Genomic DNA, 20041 nt, shown 5'->3' with positions numbered 1-20041 from the left:
CTTCTGGTTAATAATCAAAAATCGTATGAAAATTGTATTTTAAATTTTGCAAAAAATGAATTGTGACGTTTCCTAAAAAATTAAGTAACCAGTGTTAACGAGCATCAAGTAAAAGTAAAATGGTGTAAAAAAGGGGTAGAGTATATGCAAAATATGTCCAAAATTCTATAATTTAAAATTTAAAAAAGGTTATTTATGCAGTTTATCTCAAAGGTAATATGATGTCTTATTTACAAATGCTAATAATGTTTGACACAGTGGGTAGCGTTGCTATGAGTGTGTGAATGTGTGTGCATTGTTCCGTGTATTCCAGGGTGTATTCCCGCCTTGTGCCCAGTGTTCCCAAGATCCACCACAACGCTGATCAGGATAGTGGAAGTGGAAACTGAATGTGAGTGAGTAAGTACTAATGTTTATTACAGTCCTACGTGTTGCATCTGTCGCCGTCGGCCATGTTGGATTAAAATTAAGGATAATAGTGTATATAAGACTGGAGTGGTTTGGAGGTGATTAACATTGATGAGTGTGTACACCATACATGAAAGAGTTAAACCACTTTTTTAAAAAAAAAAATCCCTCTATATACAACCTATAGACTACAGGGTCCAATCCAAACAAAACCCAAAATTTTTTTATTTTTTTTATTTTTGCTCTTCTAACTGCAGCAACATTTATTTCTTTACACTTTGTTCCTACAAAGTCTTTATGTAGAAAAAAAAATCTGCAGTTACTCATGGGGGGTCTGGACTACACCAACCTGCCATGGTTCCTTCCCTCCATGTGGCCAGGGGCAGCTGTAGGAATTCTGGGCCCCCTGACAGGGTAAAGCACTTCCCCACCCCCTGTCGCTCTCACGGGTCCCCCCTTGGAACCGCTGTCTGCTCAGGGTCCTTGGAATTATCCCCATTTACACGCCTATGACCAAAAGTGTCTTATTTTCAGTCTTCTAACAATAAAATGTTGATCACATGACATGTATCTTTTTGATTTACTTCATTTAGGAGACACTTTAATCTAGAGAAAAGGCAGAATGTAGCCTATAGCTGAGCAATTCATGGTTAAGGGTGTGGCTAAGCAAACTTCTTGATCACAAGAAATGCTGTACTTGTACTGTTTAATGCTAGACCATTTTAATAATAATTAAACAAAGCTCTTGGTTGCATATGTTTTGTGCTTTGGGTCATTTAGGAAGGACAAAATCACACAGATGGTTTTTTCCCCTTCATATAAACTACGTGTTTTACATCTGAACATAGTGCACTTCTCTCTGGTAACAATGGCATTACCCCTGTACGGTGTACTATAATATCTGTGCCTAATATCTGGGACGTAGCCACAACATCCAGACCATGAAGCTCATGATGTCATGAAGTTCATGATGCTTGGAGAAAAAAAAACTGGATAATTTGATTTTATTGATTTTTTTTCTTAACTGAGACTCAAGTCTTTGAATTTCAAGTCTTGGAAAACCAGGTTCACCGTGTTGAGGCAAAAATGTTGAATATTTGAACCTAAAGGGCACTTGGGTGCGTAGTTTGTCAGTGCATATCTAGACTGATGACATTCCTTTCAAGTTTGGAAGGGTGATGTCAGGAAATTTATCTTAAGACTGACTGAACGACCACATGAATCAGACATCTGTGTTCTATCACATATGCTAACCTAAATGAGCCTGTAGCCAATTTGAATTTTAAAGAAAGCCATTAGGGCTAGTTAACTGACTTCATTAGGTCAGCGGTTCTCAAATCAGTCCTCAGGCCCCACAGACAAGCCACATGTTTGCTTTTTGCCTCTGTTGTGTGAGGTGGGATAGAGCAAAAAATGTGGATCGTCTAGGGGGGCCAGAGGACTGGTCTGAGAGCCACTGCATTAAGAAGCACTAATTGCTCAGGTGACATGGCGATTATTTATTTAATAAGGTGTTAGTACAAATTAATATACTGAAGCCACAAGTGAAGTATCTGAAGATCTATTTTGTGGCCACAAAATGCTTAACTGGTAGCAACTATTGTATCTTAAAATAAGTAATATAGAGAAATCAACTGACTGAGACCACTGTGTAAGATTACAATAGACCAAATATAAGATGATTAAACCTATTCCTAGACATTTTCCTAGACATTAAACCTATTCCTAGACAAACCTATTCCATTTCATTTCAACCTTGAAGTTTTCTTATTCTATTGGTAGATAATAGATGCTTAAAATGAGCAAAATCATCTGCTAGCAGATCAAGACAAAGTAAAAGGAATAGTCCAGAAATAGATTTAATAATCCTACACTATATTTGGTTTATTGTAAACTTATAATAGGAAAGACTAGGTATATTTGACTATATTCAAGCTATTTCCACTTGCTAAGATGTCTTTTTTTTTTTGGGTTTACACTAGCTTTTCTCTGCAAATTAAGTAAAGTGACAAATCCAAATGATTGGCTCAAATGATTCTTCAAATCAATCTTATTGTGGTCTGGTGTTTCCTCCCCACTCACAACTGCAATTCGTTCCCATTTACAGTTTGATGCACACAAATGGAAGAAAAACGTTTAAGCCCGGTTTCAACATTATCCTGTCGTATACCGTATGACCTCTCATTAAATGTGTATAGAGACTTTATGCAGAAAAATGGAAGACAGTAGCAGAGATAATAGAGTACATATCTAGGACAGTTGCCTTGCTTTGCTAATCTGCCAATCTGCCACAAGAAACAACAGTAAAGGTCGTGACACACCCACAAGAGACAAACTACAAGCCACTTTGTGCGATTTGTCGCCTACTAGTGTGAGCATGGAGATGATTACTTCATTCTGATGTACCTTAATCTTGGTGTGATGCATAAAGAAATATTGGGGTCACTGGTTTTGCAACATGGGTTAATGGTATCCATGAATTAATGACTTCATTCACTCATTGATCTTCAGTAACCGCTTTATCCTGGTCAGGGTTGATGGATCTGGATCCTGTCCTGGGAACACTAAACCAAATAATTGACTAGAGGCTGTAACTTCGTTGCTGCCTCACCACAGCTCTCAGATCCCGGCTTCGATCCTGAGCTCGGCTTACTGTCTGTGCGCACTTTTACATGTCTCTCTGCGTCTGTGTAGGTTTCCTCCGGGTTCACCGGTTTCCTCCTACATCCTGAAAACCATTCTGGTAGGTGCATTGGCTATGCTAGTGTGAACGAGTGTGTGACTGTGTGTGTGCCCTGCAATGGACTGGTGTTCCCACTTCACACCCAGAGTTCCCAGGCTAGGATCCAGATCCACCGACCCTGACCAGGATAAAGCAGTTACTGAAGATAAATGAATGAATAAATAAATGAATGAATGAATGAAACTAGGGGCTCAAAATTTACATTTTGTTTTTTCAATGTTGGCGGCCTCGAAATATTCATTCTTGGCCTCAGCAGGCTTTACGCCTTATTAAATAATAAGCGCCTCATAATATAAATAATGCCACCTCAGAGGCTCTGTAGATTCATTATAAGGATTCATCTGTCTCTGTGTTATGGCAGGTTGAGGTATGTCTACCCCCAGTGTCAATGAAAAAAACACAAGAGCTCAGAGCTGTGCAATGTTCAGCTATATATCATAATAAAGTGGTGTGTGTGTGTGTATGTGTATATGTGTGTATTTGTGTGTTGTGGTGTGTGTGTATATGTGTGTAGGTATGTATTTATGTGTGTGTGTGTGTGTGTTTGCGTCCACGGCAGCGCGTGCCCCCGGGAATATTCGGAAATATTTGGGAACATGTGGGAACGTGCGCGGCTCCGGTAGACTCGCGTGCGCTCACGCCTCCTCGCGCCCCAGCGCGTGTTCCGATACCGAGCGCGCGCGCGCGCGTGTGTGTGTGTGTGTGTGTGTGTGTGTTTCACCAAAACAAAACTGCACAACATGTAGTTTATATGTGGCTATAAATGTTTTAGCGGATATAGCACATAAATAGAAAAAAAGAAAACATTCGAGAAAACAACAGCGAGGAAACAACACCGGAAGTGGGCGGTTAAACGCGAGAGAGAGAGAGAGAGAGAGGGAGAGAGAGAGAGAGAGAGAGAGTGGTGGAAGCGGACACACGGGCAGCTCAGGTTGTCTCCTCGCCTTCTCTCTGTACATCTACCCGGAGCTTGTAGCTGCACTTTTATGCGACTCGACAGCACGTTTCATCCCCCTGCCGAGGTAAGACTCCGTCCCTGCCGCCCTCCGGCTCGTCCCCAGCGGCTCTCTTCTCTGTGTTTCTCCTGAGCTTCGTACAGCGGCTTCGTAAACAAACTAACTGTCCAAACACTGTGTGTGTGTGTGTGTGTGTGTGTGTGGAGCTTTCTGACACTTGGGTAATATCTGTTTGACGCAACTTTAGAGCTGAGTTAACATAACCAAAGATGGCTTTTTCACCGAAATAAGACATTGTTTTAATAACACAGAATAATATCGGGTGTTTTTTTCCCCCTCAACGCTTCTGACAGTTTATTGGCTCAGCAGTAAGAGAGAGAGAGAGAGAGAGAGAGAGAGAGACTCTAACCCCGCTATGGGGCTGGTTGTGAAGCTGTCAAAGCGAGAGGGCCTGCGTCCCAATCCGTACTACCGCACTAGCGTACTACACAGCGTGGCACTTTAGTACAGCACAGTTAGCGGTGGTAGCTTAGTAGTTAGTACTGTTTAGTAGGTTAGTATGCGGTTTGGAACGGAGCCTCGCGAGCTGCATTCCTTTCCCACATTCCGACGAGAATAGCAGCGTCATTAGTAGTGAAGTTTAACCTATGTTTTTTTTTTAAATTATTATTTAAAATATAATTGGCAGACGTTGTAAAATTTAGTACAAACCAAGCCGCAGAGATGAACTTTGTAACGGTCCGAGTTACACCATTATGAAGTAACGTTAACTGGAATTACGACACTTGTCACTGGCTTTTAAAAACAAGGCTAAAGTTTAGCTCGCTGATTAGCCACCTCGCGCGCTCATTCTGGTGAGAAAGTTATTATTTCACAAACATTCAGGCGGTACAAATGAACGACTGATATATTTCTGTTTCTAAAGAAGACCACGAAAGTGCGTGTGGGTGTCGTGACAGAAAGAAGAAAAAAAAAAGAAAAGAAAAGAGAAAGTCTTGTGACTGACTGGCTGACACGAAGCGTCGCGCTCGCTGTCAGGCTGTAATGCTAGTTCAGCACTTCTTTGTTTTTAGCCGTTTAAACCGTTATTCAGCGGATCAGGTGGCGCGAGCGGCGCTGTGGGTGTCGCGCTGCAGGACGGACAGGGCTGTGACAGGATCTCACCCCACACAAGCCACCCACCATCTCTCCCTCTGTCTCTTATTCAAAGTCTAATCCACAGCGAACCCGCCGACTTCATTTACTTTCAGTTTCCTCAAAGTGTGTTAAAGACGCGCTCCGTGCTGTGGTTTGGATTGTGATGATCTGGATCATGTGTGTTTTTTTTTAAATCCAGGGACTTGTTTCAGAGTAAATGAATATCCATTCTGGCCATGCAAAAAACAAACAAACAAACAAACAAACAAACAAAATCCCCATCAGCATCTCGTTATTACAAGAAAGCAACTCGTTACAAGGTGGAAAAAACATCTTGTTATTTACTGCAAGAAGACATCTTGTTACTAGAAGAAAACATTTCGTTATTTTGAGAAAACATTCCTTATTACCAAAAAACATCTAGATATGGCAAGAAAACATCTCATTATTACAAAAACATCTTGTTATTACAAGAAAACATCTTGTTATTACGAGAAAAACAGCTAGGTACTACAAAAAGACATTGTTATTACGAGAAAACATCTTGTTACTACAAAAACATCTTGTTACTACAAGAAAACATTTCCTTATTACAAAAACATCTTGTTACTACAAGAAAACATTTCCTTATTACAAAAACATCTTGTTACTACAAGAAGACATCTTGTTATTACGAGAAAAACAGCTAGGTACTACAAGAAGACATTTCGTTATTATGAGAAAACATCTCATTACTACAAGAAAACGTTTTGTTATTACAAGAAAACATCTTGTTATTACAAGAAACAGCTAGTTACTACAAAAAGACATTCGTTATTACGAGAAAACATCTTGTTACTACAAGAAAACATTTCCTTATTACAAAAACATCTTGTTATTATGAGAAATAGCTAGTTACTACAAGAAAACATTTCGTTATTATGAGAAAATATATTGTTACTATTAGAAAACGAAAACATTTCGTCATTACGAGAAAACATCTCGTTACTATAAGAAAACATTTTGTTATTACAAGAAAATATATTGTTACTATTAGAAAACATTTTGTTATTATGAGAAAAGCTTCTTGTTATTACATACAAGCAAACAACTTATTACATGAAACACGTCTCATTTTGAGATAAATATATCATAAAACAAAATAATTGATCTCGTTTTTAAAATGTAGCTTACATGGTTACCAGTACATTCTGCCAAAAGGCACAGTTGACAGAATAAATCAAATTGTACTTATGCAATGAGATTTGAGCGTCACTGAGCAGCGTAGACGACATCGTTATTAGTACACGCACATTACGAAGGATTCATAATCCCAGCGTTTATACAGAAACATGCTATGATAACTAAATGCTAACCATAACAACCTTGATACTCGTTGATAGTAATCTCCACCACTGTTGTGTGATTTAAAAACAGCAATACAGTCAGAGACCCCCTGGATATACATCAAAGACCCCACTTTGAGAACCGCTGATCCAGGAGATCATAGCGATCATGCCCAGCTTTCTTTCAGCATGTTGGGTAATTTTGTGCACATATCGGTGCCCTCGAGCCTGACCTCCAGACATAAAGGCCATGGATGAGAGTGTAACCGGAGAGGTTATCGGTCTTTATCGGTCAGTTTTGGTCAGTTCACTGACTGCTGTGCTGAGCAGGTTTTTTTTAACATTCATAGGAGCGCTTAACAGAGCGAGATTCTTAACTCTGACACTGATAGATTTGTTGTCATACCTGTTGCATGCTGTCTGATGACCTGGCCAGTCTCAGCTGTCCTGAGAAAGAAAAAAAGCACCGGGGCTGCACAACAAATATAGACAAAATATCATAGTGAAGTTGTGTTGCTACGTAATGTGGTTGAGATGTGGTTTTGCAAAACATCGTAGTGTATAGAGAACCTAATGTCTGGCATGGTTAAAGATTGCTCTGCATTATTTTGTTCTACATGTGAGTGTTGCGTTTCATCCAAACATCTAGAAAAATGCTCATCTGGAACATCTGGAGTACTCTCTCTCTCTCTCTCTCTCTCTCTCTCTCTCTCTCTCTCTCTCTCTCTCTCTCGGACGACATATTAGAAGAGCTGCAAGTTATAGAAAATTAAGCAACACCTTCTGACCAATCAGATTCAAGAATTCAGCAGTACTGTCGTATAGTGATGAACAAAAGGTATACAGTGAAATGCTATAGATTAAAGGCTAAAAAATGACATAGAACTCTTACATCCTGAAGCTATCTGGTGGATAGAGATTTGTTTTAAACTCTTAATTCTTGGTCTTAATTCCTAATTAAGCTTTTAATTCGAGGTTGATCTATGATTCGGTGCAAAGCAGTCTGTACTGAAGTGCTGATGACAGCTTGCTATAGCTGTGTTACTTCAAGGCAAACTTTCACGGTAAAAGTTTCAAAATACAAAATTCTTAAAATGCGGTAGAGAAAAAGAATCCTGATTCCTTACTGTTCTCCATGTAAAACATGGCATGATATATAATTAACAGCCCTGAATATTAATATTTGTGTGTGTTGAGTCAGCGTTCAGCAAAAAACCCACCCTGACCCTACAAATAATCAAGCATGCACCCAACACCATGTGTTTATTGCTTTCAGACTGCTTTATTTAGCTCTCATTTGGTATGTGTGTGTGTGTGTGTGTGTGTGTGTGAGAGAGAGAGAGAGAGAGAGAGCACATACTGGAGGATTGGTGCTGGGGCAGGATTGTGGTAGGTGTCAAAGTGTAGACCACACATGATTTGAGACAGCCGTCCTGTCAAAGCAACAGAACCAACAAACAAACAAGGGTGCAAACAAATTTAAGGGTAGTCCAGTGACGGTATAGTGCTTGTCCGCCCATACGTTTACCAGTTCCCGCTCTTCACATTCGCAGATGAGTCACTCAGCAGGTTTTTAGTACCTGTGGTTATTGCAAGAGGGTCTTTGTGGTCAGTGTTTCTTCTCTGTTTTTATCTGATGGTAATGGCTACAAAGCAATGTGTGACACTTTTTTTATTTAATCTCAGTGAATGAAACATGAGACATGTTGGACTTTTAAGGGTTAAGTAATGAAGCAACGTGGAAGATATGTATTTTTTTTGTCTCACAGAAGCTTGAACCTAAATACTACAAGGCCAAGTACACACTGTGAATGTGTCCTGTCACCTCTGTTAAGACGCTGGAGGTCCTGGAATGGCTACGGCCCGGTTTTTGCACCTTGTGTTCAGGGATTAGTAGGCTTGATGTAGTGACAGTGTTAAGAAGAGAGTCTAAAGTTTTGATTTAAGGCCTGCACATTCCTTTGCAGGACACCTGAAGGGTCATCTCTTCTTTGTGGGTCTTTATTAGTTACTAATCACCACCTGTTGTTGTTTTTCTTGCAGAGAAAATGGACAGATTTGTCTCTGTGCAGCAAAACACTTGTCAGAACCTAGACCAAATCAGACTGTTGTGTCTGGGTGCACAGGTGTGCGAGTCTGGTTCGGTTTGATGTTTAAGCATGTGTTATACGTATGTTCTCTCTCTTTTTGTCTCCCATATCAGTCTTTGCGACATTTCTTCCTTCTGGCAGCTGGGAGCAGAAGCCCTGCCGAGCTGGCACAGATTGGTTGTCCAGCTTATCTTATGAGAAATCAGGAATATGTGAGCTTTGGCAAGGGATCCGTACAAGACGAGGTCAAGGGTGACACCTCACTGAAAACCATAACCATAAATACTCCCGATCATATTTCATCTAGAGTCACACTGAACCTGTGTGCGTTTACACATCCCTGCTCTATGTTCTTATTCCTCAGACACATCAAGCTAGTAAGCTTAGGATTTTCAGTTGAGAATCACCACAGCGAACGCCGTCAACTAATCCCTCTTATCCGAGTCTGGAAAACAACGCTACGAGTTTAATCGACAAGGCTGCATAACTCACTGCACAAGCTGCCAAGCGCTAGAGGTAACGATGAGGTTTTCACATATAATATTCGCAGACATTTCTGAGATACACAGAATGAATCACCAGATTTAGGGTTTGCAAAAGAGCAAAACAGTCGTGCTGCACTTTTAAAAAAACACCAGAAAAATGATACTTTTTAAATAACATCTAAAAAACTAAATTATTTAATACTGAAAAGGAGGGACACTTCAGCTTTTACAATTTTAAAGATTATAAGGCATAAAATAAGTCCATGAAAACTCAGCAAAATTTTTTAACACCATGTCAGCTGCTTCCAATCTGAGCTTGTAAATAAATAAGTAAATAATCTGTAAATATAGAAACATTTTATAATTTTAAATATATTTAAAACAGTACAAAATTATAACATCAACTCATCTGCTTCCAATCTGTTTAAGATAATTAACTGAATGAATAAATAAAAAGAAATAAATAATAGTAACATTTACAATTAAAAATATTTGAAACAATACATTTTAGTAAATTTGTTTTACAAATTAGTAAAGCAAAAAAAAAAAACACAAACAAACAAACACATAAATAAATATTTAGAAATAGTAACATTTTACAAATTGTAACATTAGTTCAGCGTCTTCTAATGTGTTTGTAAAACAAACAAACAAACAAGCAAATAATCAATCAGTAAAAATATTAAGATTTTACCATTTTAAATATTTAAAACAAAATTATAACATCATATCAGCAGCTTCCATTCGGTGTTCACAATAAATAAATAAATAATCTGCAAAAAATAGTGACATTTTACAAAGTTTACATATTTAAAACACCAAACAAGCAGCTTCCAATCAGTTTGGAATTGTTATTAAAAACATAAAAAAAATATTCTAAAAAGATACATACAATATCTCAAAGGAATGTATCATGACATAATTTATCACAGTTTCAGTAATATATCATTGTATGGCTAAACTGTGCACACAGTGTAGGGTGAAGAGGTGAAGTGGAAGGGGGCGGTGCAATAGGCCCAGGGGGCGGGGGGTTGGGCAGGGGCGAGGGGGGTGTCTGTGTACACAACCTGAAGGCAAATTTGTGTTCTACATGGCCACAGTGTGTGTGTGCGTGTGTGTGTGTGTGTGTGTCTGTGTGTGAGAGAGCAGCTGTTTCCCAATAGGAAGCTGCTTTTCTCTCTGCATGAAGTCCTGTTGCTTAAAAAGCATGAGATAGAGAGAGAGAGAGAGAGAGAGAGAGAGAGAGAGAGCAACAGCTAAAATGGAAGTCCAGAGAGATTGATGGGCTGGGCGACATACTGACATGTATCACACACTTTTTCTGAAGGCCAATTCAGTATTTTAATCACACTTCTGACAGATCAGATATGCTTCAATTTAAACTGTTGTAGCTCGAAAAGACGTGACATCTGTTCTGCTTTTATACACCATGTCTGTTTTTTTTGCCATGCGTGCATGAGTGGTGTGTAAACTCCACAGAGATCCATTCACATCACACCTTCAATACACTGTAAGCTTTATTTAAAATGATAAGCTACAATAGTGTGATGATTGTGCAAAGGGTTTGTACAATAATAGTACTCACAACAAACCCAAGCATGACCTTTATTCGCTGTCCTGCTATCTCACGTCAGGTTTGTTATCCTCGTGTCACTTATGTCGCCTGGGGAGTCTCTCGTAAGCATGTAGCAACCACTACTGTTGTTGTCTCTTTTGGGTGTTCCAATGAAAATGAGAGTAGCTAAAAATGTAAATGTTTCTACTTCTAACTAGTTAAACACAAATTAAATAACACTGATTATGGGTGAAGCTTCATTCTAGCTTCGATTGGCAAAGCAAGCTAACTGTTAGGGAAAACTTGGTACTACACGCAGCACAGAACTGGTCCGAGGAATCATTCAACACAATCATTTGGATTTGTTGCTTTAGTGCAACATATCAAATTTGCATAGAATTAAGAAAATCAAATATTGTCTGATGCACTGTTGCTTTCACGTCTGCCACTTTGTAGTGAACGTGTATAGAAATGTAGGGTATGTATACGTGAACGTAGGGGTAGTGAATTGTGTTATTATTACAGCTGACTCAGCTCCCATTGTACCCCCGTGTTCTATTCATGGATATTAAGCTTTGCCAAGCAGGACACGTACGTATTGCAGAAAACACTCCCTGTATTGTGACAAGAACTCCTGTTCCTTGAATATGTTTTCATTAGAATCATTTTTCATTTTTTTCATTTTCATTTCATTAGAATATATTTATAGCATTTTTATTGTTGCATACAAGTACAGTGTCATTCTTTTCTTTGCATATCTTAGCTTGTTGGTAATCTGGGGTCAGCACGCAGGGTCAGCCATGATACCCTGGAGCAGAGAGGGTTAAGATCTTCACTCCAGGGCCTGACACGTGGCAGCCTGGCCGTGTCATGACTCAAACTTATGATCTCAGCCTTAATTGCCGAGTGACCACTGCCACGTTAGGTGTTTTGCTCACAAAATCTTAGCAGAACTAAATATCATGATACGTGATATTTGTGTAATGAAAATGCAGTTTGTAGATCAGGCCTTCTCTGTACTTAAGGTTGTTTTCACACTTGCGTTTTTTTCTAGCCGTTTTAACCCCAAGTTCGGTACGATTGGTGAACTTGAGAGCAGTCCAGAGATTCGAACACTGGTCCTCTTGAAAACCGTGATCGAGGGTTCTTTTCAACTGACCACATCAGATTTGATGCCGAGTAACTTGATTGGTTTAACTTTGCAGATTACTTATTGTTTCTACTTTCGTGATGTCGAGGAAAGAGTTGTTATGGTTCTTGATATACAAAACCAGACAGTTATAGGACTGGAGCACTGTAATTCGTTCACTGCTTGAAATCGTCTTTTATATGAGATCGGCTCCACCTTTAAAGGTATTCTTGCACGGTAACATGACATGCATCCAAAAAGTGCAGTGCTTCACTGGTTGAGTGTTGGTGCCAATGGTAAATAATATAAAACAGCAAACGGGTAATCCTATTGCCTACCATTTTGCAAACCTGAGGGCACAAAAGTGACGTATGGAATTGTGCAAGCAAGCCATGGTTTGGATGGAAGTCTTCTCTGTGAAAGCAAACCTGTGGTCACATAGAAGACCCGCGCCCTGAACCAGCCCAGAACCGGTCATATTTGAATAATTAATTGCTTTGTACACCCTGTATCATGTTTGTTATACTGTGAGGTTTTAGGCAAATAAAGTGCAGAGCATTGAACTTGGTTTACTTCATACCCTTCATGCTAACAGATAGTAATAGCACTATTATGGGTGGTTGCACTGTGTGCGTAGACATTTCCCAGGAAAGTCCTATTGCATTGGATGTAATGCTTAACTAATCAATGGATATGGTGGAACTCATTTCTGACACGAGTGTATGTATCATTCTTACACTTCTCCTTACACTGTGTTCTCAGAGTCCACTGCTGATGCGCTCATGTATCACCAAATACTGGCAGCTTGATGACGGATTGCTTCATTTTCAGGAAGAAAAAAAAGACGTATTTACAGCAGAGACAAAGAAACATGGAGACAACCAAAGCTAGTCAGCTTTGAATACAGCAGAGCTCAATTCAAACATTGTAGATTCTGTGTTTAAATTCTGTGATTTCAATGGATTTTTATAAAGCTTATCCTTTGAGAGCATTCTTGAGGACGTACTTCCTGCCCCCAGGGGCTGGTCTTGCTCTATAGAGTTAGCAGTAAACATCCATCCAACCATCCCTTGGTTAAGGAAAAAATAGTTGCCATTAATTTGTTTGGAAGAAGGTGGAATTTGTGAAAGTTTGTGGTTACTTTTCAGAGGATTATGTTACTAACTTGGGGCTGTTCAGTGTTGGAATGTTGCGACCTCAGACTGATCGAAAACGCAATTCCATCTTTACACACCATTGAAGCTTCTCCATCAGTAATCATTTTATGTACCACTCAGATGTGTCGGATGCTTCACAGTGACAATTCTGCAGCTCTCTGTTACCACGTGCGCTACTGTTGGTCGACCTCGACTCAAACATGTACACCATAATTCCAAAAACACACTGCGTCTCATTGTCTAGGACAGTGGTTCTCAAAGTGGGGTCCGTGAAGCATAGCCAGGAGGTACGTGTTTTTAAAATGTTGTTACAATGCTTGAAATCACAAGCCATTATTATTAAAGTTAGTATATTGAGGGGTCCAAGCACCAACTCAGATCTAATGTGCTCTATCTATGGAGAGGAATAGAAAGCTATATAGCTCCAAAAATATTATTTGACAAATTTAATTAATGTTCATTAAATAAATCTGTACTGAGAGGGATTTGCAGTTAAAGGGGTCCATGGCTGCAAAATGTTTGACAATCCCTATTCTAGGATATCGTCCTCTTTAAAGTCGACAGAAGTGGGTTAAGGCAGCAGTGTGAAATCATCTGTGTTTGAAAAAAGGCTCCCTGTAAACTCCTCTCTGTTCTCCTTATTTAGCTAGATCGCTAAGCTACTGTCAAGTTTGTTTAGATTCTGTGGGTGTGTGGTTTTTTCGAACACAATTGGCCGGTGTGTGAGTAACACGGCATCACTCTGACTTCCTGTTTCAATAGGAATCAAATCACGGCTGTTATGAACACTTTAGGTGTTTAGGCAAGTAAAAGCAAAGAACAGAGTTGGGGTTAGGATTGTTATGAAACATTGAGTTAATGCCGAAATTCCCCAGAGGAAGTGACACGCTTGTATCTATGGTGCTTTTTCTCTCTCCAACTGACTTACTGACTTATCTCTTTTCACCTTCTGATCCTTCCTCATTGTTGTGTGTGTGTGTGTGTGTGTGTGTGTGTGTGTATTTGGGTGTGAGAAAGAGAGAGAGATTCTGGGTTGCTGGGTTTACACTTTATCAGATGAGCCATGTTTGTTTTGTGTCAAACTCTTTTGCAAGTGACCTTGACTAAAATCCACTCACTCATATCGTATACACGCATTTTCTCAACCTCATTCTCTCACTCTTTCTGTCCCACACTATCTACATCACACTTTATTTGATATTTCTCTCTCTCCCCTCTCTCTTGTCTGATTTGGAGTCATTATAGAGGAAGTGTTGATCATACCTTACACTGCTGAAGTGCAAGAACATCACACATTATCACATACATGTACATACACACCCCTCTGCTTTCCCATCCCCCTGCTCACCAGCAGCTAAGCACAGTGTCACAGTACTCTACACACAGAAACCCAACAGTGTTCTGATTAATCTTATAACAGACTTGCAGCAATAAAATAATTCATTTGTTTATACTAATTGATATCAATACCTGCTGCTAGGCTCTAATTCCTATAGCCACTGCTGTGGAATCGCTGTTTTCTAACAAATCACAGCTACAGTGGTCGTGTTCAAAAAATGAGACAGGAATTAAAATATGATTCATGCAGTTTGCTAAAAGATTCCCAGTTCTCTTCAATATCCATTTTTATCTGAGAATATTAGACAGCTAGCGAAGTACACATCTTAGCTAAATAATGCTAACACCACTGGTCATTTAGGCTTGTTTGAGGGACGGACTGTCTGATTGGTCTTTTATGTGGAACTTTCTCCTGACATGCACAGAAAATCCAGATACATTATTCAATTACAGAATTAAAAATTCCTGTCACTCAGTCATATACTCTCTATTCAAGTCCGGAATTTAAAATTTTCCTCTTACCCAGTCAGATACTACTTTACCCAATTAAAAAGTTCAAATTTCCTCTTTCTTGTGGAACTCAAGGCAGCTGAAACCGAGACCTACTGGCAAATAGAAACTGTATAATCATGCGTTCGTTGAACAGACAATGGCAAGTTTCTTCCTGATCAGCATAATTGTGTGAGGTCATGGAGACCTCATGAGCCTGAGCAAAGAAGCAGAAAAGTCATACATCTGATGTACATTAATGTTTGGGTGCTTCTTTAAATAAATCTAGTTAAAACAAAGATAAATAAAATGTTATTAGCAGCCATGTCGTAAAGTAATATTTTTCATTAGCAGAACAAAGTTTCTTTGTTGTCTTCATAGGCCTGTTTACTATTTTATTTATGTTTATTTAAATGACGACTGTATGCAAAAAAAAGTTAATTAAACACTAATTAATTTTACTTGATGGTGTTGTTCTTGTATAATCCAAAATTTCAGTGTTTTCTTGCAGCAGTCGTAATTAACATATGACCGGAATTATACTTATTTGTCCAGTAATCTGAATCGTTCCCGGAATCACTAGTGGAAACTCTGGTATGTACATGTTATCTTAGTGGTCTGAGTAATGTCATTGCTACTCACAGCAACAAGTAGCTGATTGGACACGAAGTATTTCTTCCCTCTTTACCTGTGGTAATGCGGTATTACTGTATTACTGGCACTTTGTTAACAAAACTATATTTTGTAATTTAGTAAAAAGGGTGGGAATGGGAACGGGAGCCAGAAGAGAGAAACCAAACCATGATGTCATGAATGTCTGTGCTAATGCTATCTCTGGTTAGCATGCTAATCCCGTTGAATCACTGTAGGGTTAACTGAGCTTTGTGTACAGGGGCAGGAATGGGGGTGGGCTGAAGAAGTAAAAAAAAAAAAAAAAAAATGGCCAAACTTGTTTTCTTGCTTTCATGGGCAAGATTTAATGACAAAAATCAGGCTTTCTGTGACAGCTGTGCTACCAGCATGCAATTTACAAAGCAAAACTAAAAGGTGCATTAGGCAAGATGTGTCAACATGTGTCAAGATTAGGTCTCTAACATTTAAATAGGTGGAGTTGAATAAGATTTGAATGATTTTTTTTTCTTTGTAATGAAAATAAAACGTATGAACTTGACTTGTTATGTAAAGCAGGCCATTCAAACAATACTTTATCCATATTGCATTTATATAACCTATCCATATTGCGAATTTTGCTAATTCATCCCCTTCACCTGTAATAAATTACTCCATCATGGAAAAGTGCTGCCACTGTTTATTCTGGTTTTACTGTGTGTCTTGTCATTATATGCCTGCACTGGGCGCTTACCGCTATGTTTCCGAACAAACTGATTTGGGGGTGGAGTGAAGCACCAAGGAGAGTGTGTATAAAAAGAGAACAGTGTAAACACAAACAAACAGGCCGTTACGACCTACAGTTTTCCAAACGGGTTTTCTCAGCCCATAATACACCTGTGCTGATGCTATGACATAAACTATTATTTTTTATCATGTTCTACTGAACATATTTTTTTACATCTAAGTAAGAAATAAAAAAATTGACTATTGTACCTTTAAAGTTTACTTCGAACTATTAGAAAGCACTGTCAATATAGAATCGATAACATATTAGAATGAGAACATTGTCTACTTCAAGGAGTACAGGCCAATAATCCCGATTTCAACAGCTTTTACACCATAAAATCATTAAATCATTATACTTGAACAGCTTTGCTGAACTGGACACAGTTTTTAAGTGTTCTACGCCATGAAAATGCAATCGGAACAGTTACTCGGACCATTCGGATATACCCTAGTCAGTAATTGCTCTTCTCTCTCTTTATTTTTTTTTTTACATTCTCACTGTTCTTGACTTTCCATGCATTGTTTTACCCCCGTTCCCACACATACTGTATATACCCACTCCCTCTCTCCTGTCATCCTTGAATGATTCAGCATACGCTTACATGAATCCATTTTTAATCGTTTTCCAATTTCAATTTCCAGCCTCTTATATTGATCAGCACTGTAATATACAGTAAGATACATGTAATGTGGCACTCAGTTGTGGCTGCCAGTTGTGCAAGTTTCTTCATCCACAACGCACCCTGTTCTGGACATGTAAATAATGGCAATGCTCCTACCAGCACACCACTTTCCACAGCTTGATTTGTGCTCATGAATTTGAGCTTTTTATGCGCTTGTGTTTTTAGACGAATAAGTAAAAAGACCTCTTTGCCTTCTCTTTCTCTCCTGCAGTCTGTCTGTACTTTAATGGATGTCCTTTGCTCAGTAAGCCACTAATAAGCTTGAGCAGTTCAGAGCCACTTCTCTTCCTCGTGCTTTACAGCCTAATGATTTATACTGCAGGAGAGAGAGCGAGAGAGAGAGAGAGAAATAAACTGCATAACAGACAGAAAGCAGCCATGAGAGATTTACAAATTCATCTCATGACAGAAGTGAAAAACAGATCTGCAACAGTAGCAACACACACACGCCTACTTACAGCTATAATTCTATTCAACGTAAAGCAGCTGAAATCAGCAGGAACGCCTGCACTGGTTTTTCCAGCGTCATCATGCTGACCTCCTGGGTGAGCTGTTTCCCTCTTATCGATTTGGCATGTATCTGAACTCTGAACTCTGACCTCTTTCCCAATCATGTAAAATATGTCAGTGGCCTGAAAGGTATTTTTCCGACACGCGACAGAGGGCTTTGCGGTTTCTTGGTGACATGACAAGTTAAATTTTTTGCCTTAAATTCAAGAGAGAGTTTGGCGAGAGAATGACTGCTTATAGCTATGACAACATAAATGATTAATTTGATTCATGGACACTCCACAACTTTAAATTTAACTATAAATGGATAAAAAGTACAATGTGTCACGCTTGTATTTAATAATTGGCAAATTGCTGTGGTATAAGCGGAATAAGAATATTTTTCTGAGTTATGGAAATATTGTCAGCTTTGGGGCGGTAACAACTCTGCTTCTTATCAGGTGGCATCACACCACAACACTCCTGGTGTTGATTATTTTCCTGTAACAGCACAGCTCTTGAGTATTTTATTTCTTACACAGCAAAACAGAGCACAGTGCAATATGGTCTTTTTTAACCAAGTGTACAATGTTTACTTGATTTTTGTTGATATATGTGATAAGTAACAAATTTAAGCATTTAAAAAGACAGCATATTGAATCATTTGACACAGCCGATCCAGTGACTTTTACTTCTTCTTTTAGTGTCAGCTTGGTTTATAAAATTGCCCAGGATGATGTCTTGGTCAGTGGATAAAAACATAAAAATAGGTATGCTAGAAAAAGGCCTTCAAAAGAACAACTGCTGTACATATATATATATATATATATATATACAGAGAACAGAGCTGCCAATCGTGTGTCACCTCCTTTCTCGTCTTGATTTAGTAAAACAACAAAAATAAACGTAACAGTAACGCAACAGTCTGCGAATTAAAGCTGCGGTAGCTGTTTTGCGCAACAGTGGAAAAGAGGTTAAAGTGTGTACTGTGTGTTTAAATTTGCTCTTTGGAATCCCTTGATAGACTCAGACAATCCTAAGCCCAAGTCGTGCACACACACACACACACACACACACACACACACACACACACACACAGATAGGCAGATTGTTTATCACCAGCCCTAGAGTGTTGTCTAGGCTATAATCCTCTCATCCCTGCTGGGAGTTTTTTGTTTTTTGGGGGGTCTGTGCGTCTGTCTGCGATCTGTCTGACGCGACTAGATTGAACCTAGCAGTGAAGATTATGATGATGTCAGTATGTGTGCATGCTTTCTGATGATGCAGTCTATTTTTTGTGATCTTGTAGATGTACCTGATCATCCCCGAACAAAAGTAAACAGTAAAGCTGATTAGAACCGATGCGAAAGATCTTTTCTCTACCACTGTGAGCTGTATAAGGAGGATTATTTATTTATTTTTTTTACTTATTAGACCATTTTCAGAGTGCAAACCAGAATGAAACATGTATTTTTTGATGTGATTTGGATTTGCACTGCTCTAATCTAAGGAATTAATGCTGAGGGATGTGTTGGAAAGTGGCACAGCTGGAAAAGCAAACATTGTATAGGAAAATACTCATAAAAAAGATGCTAAAGTGTACCTTTCCTTGTCACTGGGGTGGTACCTTGAGCGTGTATCTTTTTACCTTTAAAACTTAACCCTTAAAATCACCCTTAAGTTATCTTAAACTTTAAAGGTATGTATGTACATAAGGTAAAGGGTACCCACCTCTAGCTAAGTGTACAATGATGGAAATGCAAAAATTAACCAAGCATGGGTAACACAGAGATTGTGAGAAAGAAATAATAAATCAATTAACTGTTAATTTATCCATTTATTTATCTTCAGAAACTGCTTTATCCTGGTCAGGGTTGTGGTGGATACTGAGGAACACTTGGCACCTTCTCAAGGAAGGGCATCATGCACACACACATTCATACCTAGTGGTGAATTAGTGTGGACAATCCACCTACTGGTTTGTTTTTGGGAGGAAACCGGAGAACCCGGAGGACACGTGGAGAAAATGCGAAACTCCAGACAGACAGTAACCTGAGCTCAGATCTGAGACTGTAGATCTGCACCACTGTATCACCACCAATTAATGAATTAATTAAAAATTGGTAGTGTCTTTATGCCCAGGATACAGCAGACTTGTGTCGAGTAGACATTACAGCATCTGACATCAGATCTGTTCTCTACCACTCATTCTGGATCTTGTGTGTCATTTTGGCAGGTCACACGTAACAAATGCCTTACACACAGCAGGCATGGTTCACTTCTTGCAGATGAGGCAAATCTGAGTTAAACTGCATTCTTAATTCAGACATAGAGCAGTAGGTGGCTTTGGTCTGCTTGAATCAAACGGACCCAAGAGTGAATTATGAGCTGAGAGTGCCTTTTCTCTCCTTTCCTCTCATCTCTTCCCCTCTCTTTGGTACTGTTGGTTCAAACAGTGTGTATTTTAAACTGACACGTAGGCACAGTGTGTTAAATTAGCACTGAAGTCAGGGAATTATGAGCAATGAAAGAAAACGTCAGACTGATATATGAGTAATGGCATATTCAGCCAAGCAACCTCATATGCGCTAACTCACAGCAAATTAAGCAAGAATTGTAATGAGGGAGGAGACAGGGTTATTTCAGAGAGCTTTCTGAA

The 20041-nt window shown here is 39.0% G+C and overlaps 1 protein-coding gene across 7 annotated transcripts in view; it reads left to right on the top strand.

Annotated features, from left to right (window-relative positions):
* Positions 1–3876: 3876 nt before the first annotated feature.
* stat5a (signal transducer and activator of transcription 5a) overlaps positions 3877–20041 on the top strand; it is an 80515-nt gene continuing 64350 nt past the window's right edge. For 5 of the 7 annotated variants that reach the window (XM_053239306.1, XM_026916395.3, XM_053239307.1 and 2 more), the window contains exon 1: positions 3877–4173. In XM_053239306.1, the coding sequence (XP_053095281.1) occupies positions 4138–4173 (36 nt within the window). In that variant the 5' untranslated portion in view covers positions 3877–4137. Of the gene's footprint in view, positions 4174–8772; positions 9176–20041 lie in introns of all 7 variants that reach the window. The other 2 variants (XM_053239310.1, XM_053239309.1) reach the window with 2 other exon arrangements.

Source organism: Pangasianodon hypophthalmus, chromosome 13 (assembly GCF_027358585.1).
Source record: "Pangasianodon hypophthalmus isolate fPanHyp1 chromosome 13, fPanHyp1.pri, whole genome shotgun sequence".
Lineage (NCBI taxonomy): Eukaryota > Metazoa > Chordata > Actinopteri > Siluriformes > Pangasiidae > Pangasianodon > Pangasianodon hypophthalmus.
The sequence above is the reverse complement of the archived record's forward strand: the minus strand, read 5'-3'. Positions and strand labels throughout refer to the sequence as shown.